This window comes from Sphaeroforma arctica (genome assembly GCF_001186125.1).
Source record: "Sphaeroforma arctica JP610 unplaced genomic scaffold supercont1.90, whole genome shotgun sequence".
In the NCBI taxonomy this organism is placed as follows: domain Eukaryota; class Ichthyosporea; order Ichthyophonida; genus Sphaeroforma; species Sphaeroforma arctica.
Genome location: NW_014040468.1, coordinates 49649 through 61646, shown reverse-complemented (window position 1 = coordinate 61646; position 11998 = coordinate 49649). Strand labels below are relative to the sequence as shown.

General features: G+C 43.7%; 1 protein-coding gene across 1 annotated transcript; it reads left to right on the top strand.

Annotated features, from left to right (window-relative positions):
* Positions 1-1422: 1422 nt before the first annotated feature.
* On the top strand, positions 1423-4457 carry SARC_02081 (hypothetical protein; the record flags this gene model as incomplete). Its single annotated transcript, XM_014304168.1, has 2 exons — positions 1423-3868; positions 4207-4457. The coding sequence occupies 2 exons, from the start codon at positions 1423-1425 to the stop codon at positions 4455-4457; spliced, it is 2697 nt and encodes an 898-aa protein (XP_014159643.1).
* Between the last annotated feature and the right edge of the window lie 7541 nt (positions 4458-11998).

The following is an 11998-nucleotide window of genomic DNA, read 5'->3' as shown; positions in this document are numbered from 1 at the left end:
TAACACGGCCCCACGGGTGTAATAATAAAGAATTGTACGCAATCTCTAAATAAAATGTTGGCGGGCTGATGAAATCCCACCACTCACAGTCGCGTTGCGCATAGCGGGGCCACACGTAATACATATCATTTTGATTTTGTACGGATATTTGGGGGGTTTAGTATTGGGGGAACTACATATATAAATGAACAACGTAGTATGTAGACATATACACTGCACATGCTATGATGTGGGCTACATAAGAAACGTATTTGTATGCGGACGGTCAGTGGGAATATAGTGAGTATTCGTATCGAACCTATGAACTAGGCTCTCAGCTATTGCCAGACAAGTCGAGGTGATACATGAGCTTCGCTGAGTCGACCTGCATTAATCTGACGGCGCCATCCGTTTCTTTATGAATATTGGCCGTTGTACAATCGATACATTATTGAATAATCATTCCACTAATATTTATATGTGTTCGAGAAATATCATGATCAAATACTAATATATATGTCGAAACGTTGCTTGCCGGGTATCCATTCAGCCTTTGCAACGAGAATCATCTTTTTTATTTCTTGCAGTAGAGAAAAATTAGATCCCAAGTGTGATGAGATTTTTATGCACAAGTTGCAGCTATTCTCGAAATGACTGTGAAGCGTGTGTGATTAATCTGTAGGAAGCGTGGACGAGCTCATTACCATGCAAGTGAGTATCGTTAGTCCGTAACTGGCTTGGGCTTGCTCGATGTCAAGCGTGCATGACCGGTCTATTCTCGGCTTACGAGCTTTTGAGTTGAAGGAATGGTATGCGTCACTAAAGTGTAGTTCTCATGGAGTATGTGAGAGTTCTTGTACGCTAGTTCAAATCATGACTCAAGGGACACTACAATGGCTGGTGTTCATTGTGGTATATTAAAACTATGTATTCATCTGACGGTACCATCGATTTCTATGCGACGGCCTACGACGTATTGTACTGCGCACGTCGTAGGGAAATGTTCCATGACAACATTTCAGTGTCAAGCCCAAACACTTATCTGTTTTCACCTGGCTTAGTTCAGTGGCGAGAGATGTAACGCACAAGATCTGCACATATCAAAGTTTTTCCTGTTTATAGATTTCGTGGGTGTTATTTACGTCAAGTGTGCAGTTATACTTTGTGGTATTGTTTTCGATCTCACAGCTGCCCTTGGGATGTAATCAGGGGATGAGATTTCGACTGATGAGCTTGTCCCCGACTGACGTTTCCATGCCAAGTACGGCTGACTTATCAAATGGGTCTGGTATCGATGCTTGACATAAGGATTCTATTTGTATTACAAGTGATCACACCCTGGCTGTGTTTATGTAGCTGTCATCACAGCGTTAAACGTATCGCTGACGGTCGACAATTTACTTATGCTAATGTCAGCGTTTTCACGTACTGCCACAACAGAGGATGTCGGGCTCGCAAACTATCAACGTGCCGACTCGGTGTTTGAGGCAGACAATCTACAAGAAGTTCGTCCCACTGCAGCCTAGAAGACGATCAACTGCGACCGAAACGTTACACAAATATGCGAATAATGTAGCCAAGAGCGCTACTCTTGGCAACTCATCAGATCCACACTCTAATGTATCTGACGAACCTTTCAAGCAGCCAAGGGATGGTAAGGTTTTACTGCAAGAGGACTTGGGTTTAGAACAAACAGCAAACCAGACGGGTACGAGTGAAAACTATAACGAGCAGTTAAGCAGGGTGCCGAGAAGTGGTATAGACGAAGCCTTGCCAAATCATGCTAATAGCAACTGTGTGAATAATGAGGGAAGTTTGGTACAGGTAGTTCGTTCAGCACCTGCAATAGACTACCACAGCGTGACGGCCAGAAACGGGACACCACGAGTGGACGAGAGGGACCAGGCCAGTGGATTTGTGTTTGACAGTTCTGTACCGGCTGCAAACGGTATTGCGCGTGACCAAGGAGGTATCGATAATTTGAGGCGTACCGCCATCATTGCGCGGAGCCTGAGCAATTGCACAAACATTCTGGCTTCTCCACATGACTCCGAATGCACAGTACCCAGCGGAGCATCCCTCATATCGTCGGCACTACCAAGGGACACTTCTGCGGAATGTGGTGAACTAAATATGGATACTTACACAAATGCTACGTCAAATGTCGAAAATTCGGAATCAAGCTCCAATGACGGGTTGGAAAACGGTTCAGTCGATTGTGTGGTGCAGTCTGTATCTGTCCCGGCGAGTAATACGCCAGTGCAGATAGATGACTATGCGAGTACGGAGATCATTGTACCACAAGTGGTCAAGGATGATATAGAAACTCCCTGGTTATCCCACGAGAAATCTGCTGGCGTGTCCTCCACTCGAACGCTATCGAAAGGCGCTGGATCTGGTGCAGTCAGCAATTGTGTATCGGATGCTTTCGGCAAGCGAGCGTCGAGTATCAACACGCTTCGTAAGGAGCGTGTATGTGTGCATGACGAACTGTTAGTAAAAAATTGCACGGGCGGAGAAGCTGCTGAACATCCGCCAAGAGGCTCTCACGCTATTTTACAGCCAGGCCAAGAGCCGCAAACACAGGCGCACTCCGTTAAGTTTATATGCTCAGTGGGATGTATACCTACACATGACAAATCGGTGGTGCCGGATCTCACGCAACCCTCAACACCACAGTCGTTGAGCAATGTCAGTGGTGATGATAGCATTGGCGAAGAAGTAATTACGCACTCTGACTCGATGATAGCGAGTAATAGTAGAAAGCAGCTCACACCGATGGCTTCAAATAGTGAACGCAATACTCAACATGCAAAGGATCATACACCCGAGCGCAATGAGATGCTTGAGTGCAACCGCTCGTCTTTGACTCCTGACAGTCCAAGTACAATACAAGCCTCTTCAATTATCACGAATCTAGGAGCACGCACAATTTCTAAGTTGGAAAGATTCAGGTATCACGCGCAGCCCTCCGGTGATACACAAAGTGAGCTACCGAGTGCGAATGGTAGTGCGGAATGCACTCGTGGGGGCGAGTCTTTATTCCGCCGTATTGGTAGCATTGAGAGAGGAGATGAGTGCACTGACGTTAACGACGGGTTATTCGAACAAACGTTTAACAATATGGATGCCATGGAAGATAGTGTACTTTCTGGCATGTTGAATGGTGTATCCGTAGTAGTCGACCAGTCGGTACCATCTGAGGTGGCTACCAGTCATAAGGACTCGACTAGCGTACAGGGGCATTTGACAGCACCACATCTACTGGCAGACGCAGAGACCACCACCACTTTGTACGAGGAGCTATGTACCTATTTGATTAGCAATATCAATGAGGCCGCATTGTTGCAAGATTTGTCTGAACAATGCTACGCGCATGTGCAGAGGGTTGGCGCTGCGAATAGTGAGCTGCACATTGTGCCCATATCTCTGAGTCTCGATCTGGTAGATTTTTCTAGCAATGCTCCAGATGCATGCCGGAGCCTGTTGCAGAATCCTCACGAGTTTCGGAGTACTCTTAGCGCGGTGTTCGCGAGCCTTGTAGGCACACGCTCGATGCTGAGCGGTCCTATGTATGGTCAACGCCTGCTACTGTCTATGCAACTACATCATTTTGGCGGTGTTGTGCGGCAGCTGGAAAAGAAAGGGAGATACAATTCAGGCAGACATGCATACGAGAGAAGAGGGCTTGTGCGCATATTTGGCATCATATTCGACATCTCAGAGAACATTCCCTACACACGTTCGATGCGGTTGGTATGCGAGGTGGACACGTGTAAGGCAGTTGTTGTGGTTAGTTGCTATCCTTCGCATTTAGTGTGCAAGGTCTGCTCAGGCACACTGATTGAAGATGAGCGATACCGAGTGTATGGCACTCAGCGTTTGATAGGTACGTTTTTGCTGACTTGTACCTGTGCATCTACCTGGACATACCAGATCTATTGCCATATGTCTTTTGCTCACATATAGGTGTCTGAGGAAGGGACAACATCATGACAACTACCAATCAACTTTGTAGGCATCAATCATGTGTCTTACTAGCGTGATTGTCATGTTCGTGATGGTGCACTGGGCAGTGGTTTTGTTCGATGATGTTTACAGCATCAGTATATTTCCCTTTCGGAGCTCCCAATTGCGTGTATGTCTGTATGGCTTATAGTCAGATCTATACGCGAACACGGCAGCTTCTTCTCCCATGCCTACGTTCTACAATCTCACCATACCCAGGATTGGTGGACGCAACACACCTGCGCATAGCACCATACAATCGGGAGTCAAGCATTGTCAACTGCCGCACAGAGCTACTAGTGCGAGAAGGTGCACTCGAAGTCGCGCATATAGGCGCATGTGTGGAGGTCGTTGCATCGCTGACTAAGGATATGCCGCCGTACCAGAAGAAAGGTTTCAACACGCTACCCGTGGTGTACATGGTTTGGAATGATTTCCCTCCACCGAACAAGGTTCGTGTGCAGAATTAAGGTTTACATTAGGCACTGTACCTACTTACCTGTATGTAAGCAGTGTCATCAGTCTATGAGCTCAATACTTCTAATCGCAGCATTGTGCAATTAAAAGTCAGCAACAATTTTCTTAAAACGTGGACATGCCTGTAGCCAACATGTTCCCTGCTCGTATTTGATATAGCTACCGCCACCACTTTCACCTGCAAACGGGGTGTTCCGCTTGATGCAGGGTTGCAGCCACGGATGGCAGTTCATCAATCGCCTTGTTCGGGAATTCGGCCGTAAGATGTGTGTTTTGACCTTACATGTGGCATGTTTGATCAAACAGTATGTTTTGCTTGTCATCAAAGCACATCAAGTATTGAAGGTGTCTGTCTCATATATGCACGTGTAGCTTTGGACGTTGCATTTATTTTTTCTGCTCCTTGCTCGCTGTGATTTGTTTAACGATATACAATCAGCACCGCGTTGACGATTGCGTCTATTGCGTAAAGGAGCGAGTTTATCTACTACGATTGGATAGATTTGACGATAGTGACAATCAATTGCGCACCATTGAAATCTGGAGTCACATACTTCGGGTACAGGGCTGCTAGTACCAATGGAGGCACATCTGGATGTAAAAGTTGCCCTGTTGATTCAACTCGTCATTACGTATTCGAATACATCTGCCGAGCATACAGGTATTCGGTAATACAACGAAAAAGCTACAAAGGCGAGATGAAGCTTTACTAGAATCTACTTAGACAAGCGATACAATCGCGTGCTTGGTTATGAGGGTCAAGCGTCGTTTCATTTGCCATAGAGATTCCCGTTGGCTTGTATTTCGCTTTGTATTTCACACTCGCTACTCTAAAGATTTTCTGCAAATGTCAATAATATTTAGTCTAGGTCAAGGCAAATTGAAAGATGTGATGTTTTGCAATAAGCACAATGGTTTTTAAATCTCATTGGGAGTTTATTCTAGCAGGTGAACTGTGATGTTGTACCTCTCCTATTTGCGATTGCCAACGCTATTAAAATGTATTCGTCCTAGAACAACTCACATGGTATCTCAAAATGATGAACGTATCGGGCGCTCACTATTGCTGGAATTTTATCGACTTTACTTTCAGACATTTCACATAGTTTCGTCAATGATATCGAACCTGTGAAGCCCAGTCACAATCCATCGCTGTCCGAGGTGCGGCCCTGTAACCTGGATGTTCTAATAGGTTCTGATGACCCCGAAATTGCCAGGCTATGTATCATGGCATGCGGACTGGCTACTCAGTCCACTCAGGCAAGAAGTCTGTATTGAAATTGTATGCTGGTAACTATCGTCAGGCTGCTTATAGTTAGTATTATTGGCAGCACAATCAATTCATAACTATTTATATGTACGCGCCAATGCTTGCCGATGACCATCATACCCTCTGGATATTTTGTGCTTGTTGCGTTAGTGTGTGTTTTGACTAAAGTTTGTCTTTTTGTAGCATCTCGCAGATTCGTGGACCATTTAAAGAATTGCCCTTATGTCACATACTTGTTCTCGTATTTTGTACTCATAAATCATCGCACTGCGCAGATTCGATTTATATTTCTATAAAGTCACGTGCGAATTATGCCATGAAAGTATGCATACGCATTTAGCATGTACTTGTCGTTCGACTATCTTTGCAATACAGCACACTAGCGGAAGTACTTCGACCCACCTCTTACCAACAACGTCAGCTGCGAGCCGCCTTCGCCCGACTGTTGCATCCGGTAAGGCACATATGTTTGGCCAGTCTTGCATGGGATGAGAGATGGGTGCTGTTTTATATTTGCGCATGGCAAACATCAGACTTTACTATATAGCTGCCGCATGGGCGTGAGAGTGGCAATGGTATTAGAGTGAATATCAATCACTTCACTTGAAGGCTACTACAACTAGCCTTTCACCTGCCTGGCTACGACTCTATCGGGTCGTCATTATTGAAATCTGTCTTGTTAAAGTTTGTATTAGTCAAAGCTAGTATATTCCAAGCCTTCATGAAGTGAAGCTCATGTTATTTGTTTAAGAAACTGCAGAGTTCCGCAAACACAACATTAAGCGTGTACACTTGGTGCGGTTGAGAAATGCCCCTTGTATAATGAAATGTATCATGCACATTCATGCACATTCCCTTGGCAAAAGGGGGAACCATACTGCTGGCGGGTCGAGGGTTGTGTCTTGTGCACGAACTTAGTCGGCTGAGTAAGTCTGAACAACGGAGCCTCGCACAAGGTATGTTTGCATTCACGGGACGGCACCCGTTTCGTACATTACATTGGTTGGCCCTGTTTGTGGCTCTAAGTAAAGGTGAGGATCATACATGCTGTGACAATTGTGAAAATATTGAATAACAGGAGCACTTCGATGCATTATTGAAAAAGATAAAATCGTTAACTGTTTGTGCTCTGTAATTCAGGGCATCGCAGCCAGAGCTCAATAGTATAATCACCTTTGAAATTGGGTACTGACAACTTAGAGCTACGAAGAATCTCAAGAATGTGCGAGTATGTCCTTCAACTCACGCACGCCTCGTGATATTGATACAATACCGCAAATATACCGCGATATTGTTACAGTACGCTGTATTTGTTACAGTCTGTTTTCAGGATGATAGGAATGTTCTGAATCGCCGTGATGAAGCTTTACTGTACGTTCGATATGGGAAGTCTTGTGTGATTTACAGGATCTCTTTCTTTTTTTGACATGTGAGATGCTCATCGTTTTTCTCAAAACATCAGCTCTGGCGTCGGGTACTATCGATGTCGAGGTGAATAAAACTTCACAGACGAAATATAGCACAAAAATGAGGATTATCACACGCTATCCTTTCCAAGCAAACATACTAGCGTACGAATCCACGAGTGAGGTATAGTTTTAATAATGTGCGTAACCATGTATCGGAGGCATGTTGTACGTTCTGTTCATTTGATCGCAGGTAAATGGGCATTGGAAGTCATACTTCGACACAGGGTTCCAAAATGTCTGACTAGCTTGCAGATTGGAAGCTGTCTACGCTAGGTAGTCTATCAGCGAAATCGAAATATTTGATATCAAAGCAAAAAACCATATATCAGTCATTCCATGCAGTAGCGAAAGACTCGCACGTATTTCGACAAATACGCATAAATATTGGCAAACAATCTTCACAAGTGACCAAGCGTTGCGATGACATTTCAAGAACACGAAGCCTCATGTCTCTTTCAAAAGTCAATTTTATTTCAAAGAGATCGAGGTACCAATGCGACCACAGTAATAATAAGCCCATCTTATACGAAGCAATCAGAGGTAGACAATAGCCTACCGCTACTCATACACACGCACATCACCATTTGTATTCTAACCTGAGTGTCATGCTGTATTTTTCGAGGTTTAGACTGAGAAGGATGTTAGTAGCTCGCCGGCATCGTCAGTGGCGTCTTTCCGTACCACAAGCACAGTGTCCGATAGAAAAGTAAAGGTGTACAAGCTCGCAAATAAATGTATTCCAGGTTTGGAGATTGCTCTTGTGAGCCAAATTGGAGTTTGTTCGTGCGTATCGCTCAAACCAAGCACATGATTCACAATGATGATTGGTCACACTCGCGTGTCTCAGGTAAGAGATGATCGTCTGTTGTTGGTGAATAATTCTAGTTCCTCACAAGTATTGCTACTGTAGCGGTTGTCTGATGTTGTACAGCTACAGGCCTTTTTATTTTGTGTTTCACAAACACACAATAATCTACTGATTTTGTAAATCTTGACTGTACTGTGCAATCGTACAGATCCAGGTTAAGCTACCGGAGCTACTGCGAAGGTAGGTCTTATGCACCATATAGTAAGCTATATTCCTGTATTGATTGCAGATAATAGTGTATTTATTCTAATATACCCTCGCTGATAGTGACGGCTTTGTATCTCGAATAGGTTCTGATTGCGTCCTGATAGCGCGAAACACAAGTTATTGTGCAATTTTCGTTGTTTTGTCTTTCTTTATCTTGGGCGGTATTCGGTTAGGACATCGAAATGGAAATGACACTTTTGTATTAGAAACCACCTTTCTGCCGCGTATAGGACCTACCAGCGCAAAAAATGTGTAGGTTCCGATTAAATCGACCTGTTTGGCCTTGAATGCAGTAAATTTCATTTGATCATCGAGGGATCACTGGATCGAAGACATGATGAGGCTGCCTGCGATGAGCGACTCTTCCAATGGAGGTGCTCGAACTCATTCTGGTGTTGAGTTGTCGTGTGCATTTTTCGCCCGTGTATCTCTGGAACCAATCAAACCCCTTCAATGAGATTCAAAAGTGGCTATTCGCAACTTCACGATATTCTGTGTTCATTATGTATAAGCATTGATGTTTTGTGGTCGAAACCATTTATACTGCTACACTGATTTTCACTTTTGAGCGCAAGTGAGGCTGACTTTGCCGCCTACTAAAATGCTATAACAAGCAGTCCAGTGTGAGCGTAGTGTACATGTGCGGATAGTTCTGTCAAGCGATATGGGCAAGTATATGGATAGATCCCAGGTGGGGGCAAAGTCTCACTTCAAAATGGCTCTGGACGAGTTGCTTATAATTGGGCAATTACCAACAGCTGATCAGATGTCACCTTTGCAGTAAGAATAAACAACTAAAATCTTCACTATTCTTTCTGGGTCCGTTGAAAGTGGAGGGGTGGACCCATTTGAAACACTCACGCCTGATGACCTGTGTGAGGTATATACTGCTGTTAATCATCAGTATATTTTGCAATCGAAACATGTGCACCAGCGCTCTATAGCACTCATGGTACATAATGGAATGTATGCAAAGCTTGGCAAATGGAGGTAGTTTCAATGTGCACGGTAGCTTTTGATGTAGCCACTTCGAATACACAAATAATGTTCAAGTCATGAATAGAGTTCTAGCGCGTGTTTCAACTTACATGCAGTAGTATATGCTTCCTCCTCATACTCCAAGACGTGTCCGAGTTGCTAATTATTGTATTTAACGTGTTGTAGTACTTGGCATACGCGGGTTCTTTCGAGGTAGAGTACTCGCACGAGGCCATGGATGCACTTCAAGGGTACTACGTCTCCAGGTAGGTGTGTGATACCAAAGAGATCTCACCACCGGTCTGTTTCCGATTAAGGCGGACCAATTATATAGTTAATTATATGCATCGGGAAACACAAAAAAATTCAAAATATGTTTGTATATAACTGCACCACTCGATATGTGTAAACAAACGAATTCACAACACGGACTTTTGCCGGCAACTCGGAGGTCAGAGAGGAGCTTTTGCATGGGCGAGTGAAATTGCACTCCGCGTTCCGAAGCCGTGCCAAACACTTATCGTACAACCTTAAGATCACTCATTGAATATAGTCATGTACTAATGTAATGGGATACAAAGGTTATTGGTGCTTAAAAAAGAGTACGTAATAATTATCTTGTCACATGTTCAGAATATGAGTTATATTCTCCTGTTCATATACTCGCTCAAATCTACAGTCTTGAAATTAGTGATATACATCAAAGGTAACCGCGAAGACAAATATGTATGTAGAATATTGTGTACCACAAAATCAGCAGAGAGGCCGAGGGTCAAGGGAACAGTATGGCGCGCATTTCTCTCGAGCAACATAATGTGCCCAGTTGCACTGTTGTGTACCAACTGCTGTGAATCGATTTAAGCGGAGCATGGTATCGGGCTTGACGTGTAGAAAGATTCTTTGCGCGTATCAAATTATCCCTACAGTAAAGCCTTTCGCATTTCTCACAGCCGTTGTATATTATAACTGCTTCTTTTATGACTTCACATAGATCGTGAAGTATACTCATTGTACTCTTATGCACTGCAGTCGACAAGGAGGAGCTAACATGGGGCTGCGCGATTTGCAAACGCTATTTAATCTTGCGATGGCATACACACGTCTAAATCTTCGCGCAGAGGTATGTGTCTCCTTGGTTAAAATGCCAATCATCAACAATAAATGTTCTTTGTTTTAGCCACCGTATGTTATGCAACATCACACACGTACTGTATCACGGCTTCAGTCACTCATGCACAGCTGAAACGTGCAATACATCGCGATCAGCCGACGCCGTGATTGCATCACAAACAAGAACAAAATGTTTTTGAGAAAGTGCAAGTGCAGGCTTCCGACTAAGAATATTCGTCAGACTGAGACTCACTCGTACTATTTGAGCACATGAGATCACTTGTCTTAATATAAATTTCAACACCGTGTTAAAAAGAATCCGGGATAATAGTTTAAGGGTTTGAATCAAGTCAAACGGAAGCGGGCACAACACAACTACAGAAAAAGTAACTAAGGAGTTGAAACACAATCATATGATCGCGCAGATCATACTACACCGGAGATGTAAACCATTTTTTGAGGATATAGCCCGGTACAAATACAAGGTCTTGTCGAGTGATGCTGTGAATGCCTCTCCATAACCCTATAGGTGATGGTGTATGATGCTATCTTCGCCATTCTTTTGCTGGAGAAAAGCTCGTTCTGTCGATCAGGCAAATCCAATCTGGGAATTGATTATATTCTACGTCAGGATGGCTACTTCTTTCAAGCCGATGTAGGTTGTCACCGCGCGCACCTTCCATGCAAGCAAACTTATACTAGCAGGCATCTAGTTACATATATATTTATAGCTAAACTCACCATCGGTGATTGATTTTATAGATATGATAAACCTTGGTAAGCGCGCCAGACGTGCACGTACTGAATACATGAAACAGTACTCCAAGTAGGATATATCTAGGGTATATTACATGCATACTTACGAGCACATGCAGATTAGATATATAAATTAACATACTTGGAGCACACATACTCATTATATATACATTCAGAATTGATAGTACACTCCTCTATACTACTAAATACTCTCCTGATACCTATATGCACCACGAAAATCCCAATAGTGTATTAAGGTAGCTCAGCTACTTTTGTGGCCTACAAAATTTTAACTTGACGGCTTATAAAACCACACGGTACATCGTCATCGTAGGCTAGGACTACTCAATAAGATTCCTCGCAAAATCATCCCAACAGGCCGTAAAACCAAACCTATACATTAGAGATTCCCTTAACTCATGCTCGTTTATCACAAACTTCCAGTGCAATGAGAAGATGTCTCAAATGTACGACCACATCGAGAATGTGTGTGGCTTTCTCGCGCGGTACGACTAGGAGAGAGTGCCCAAATGTAGTGTCAGCAGGAATGAAATTAGTAATGGGAAAGAATACCGGATGTAACGCAAGACAATGCCAGCTAAAAAAAGTTTTACATAGCATAATGAGACTCGTATTCAGTTAGATGCTTTCATGCTGGCATCTGGGGTACGACAGCTACTCACTATTACATTGTGAGCGTTGTGTGCTACTACTGCATGTAACCGTAGGTTGCGTATGCGGGAAGGACATACTGTTAATAGCGCAATGGTAAGTGGCCTTTTGACCTCATTGTGCTCGCAACTTACATGCCGAAGACAAATAAAATGGACTAAGTTCTGTTAGCACGTGCGCACAAAGCTCAATTGCAAGAAAAGC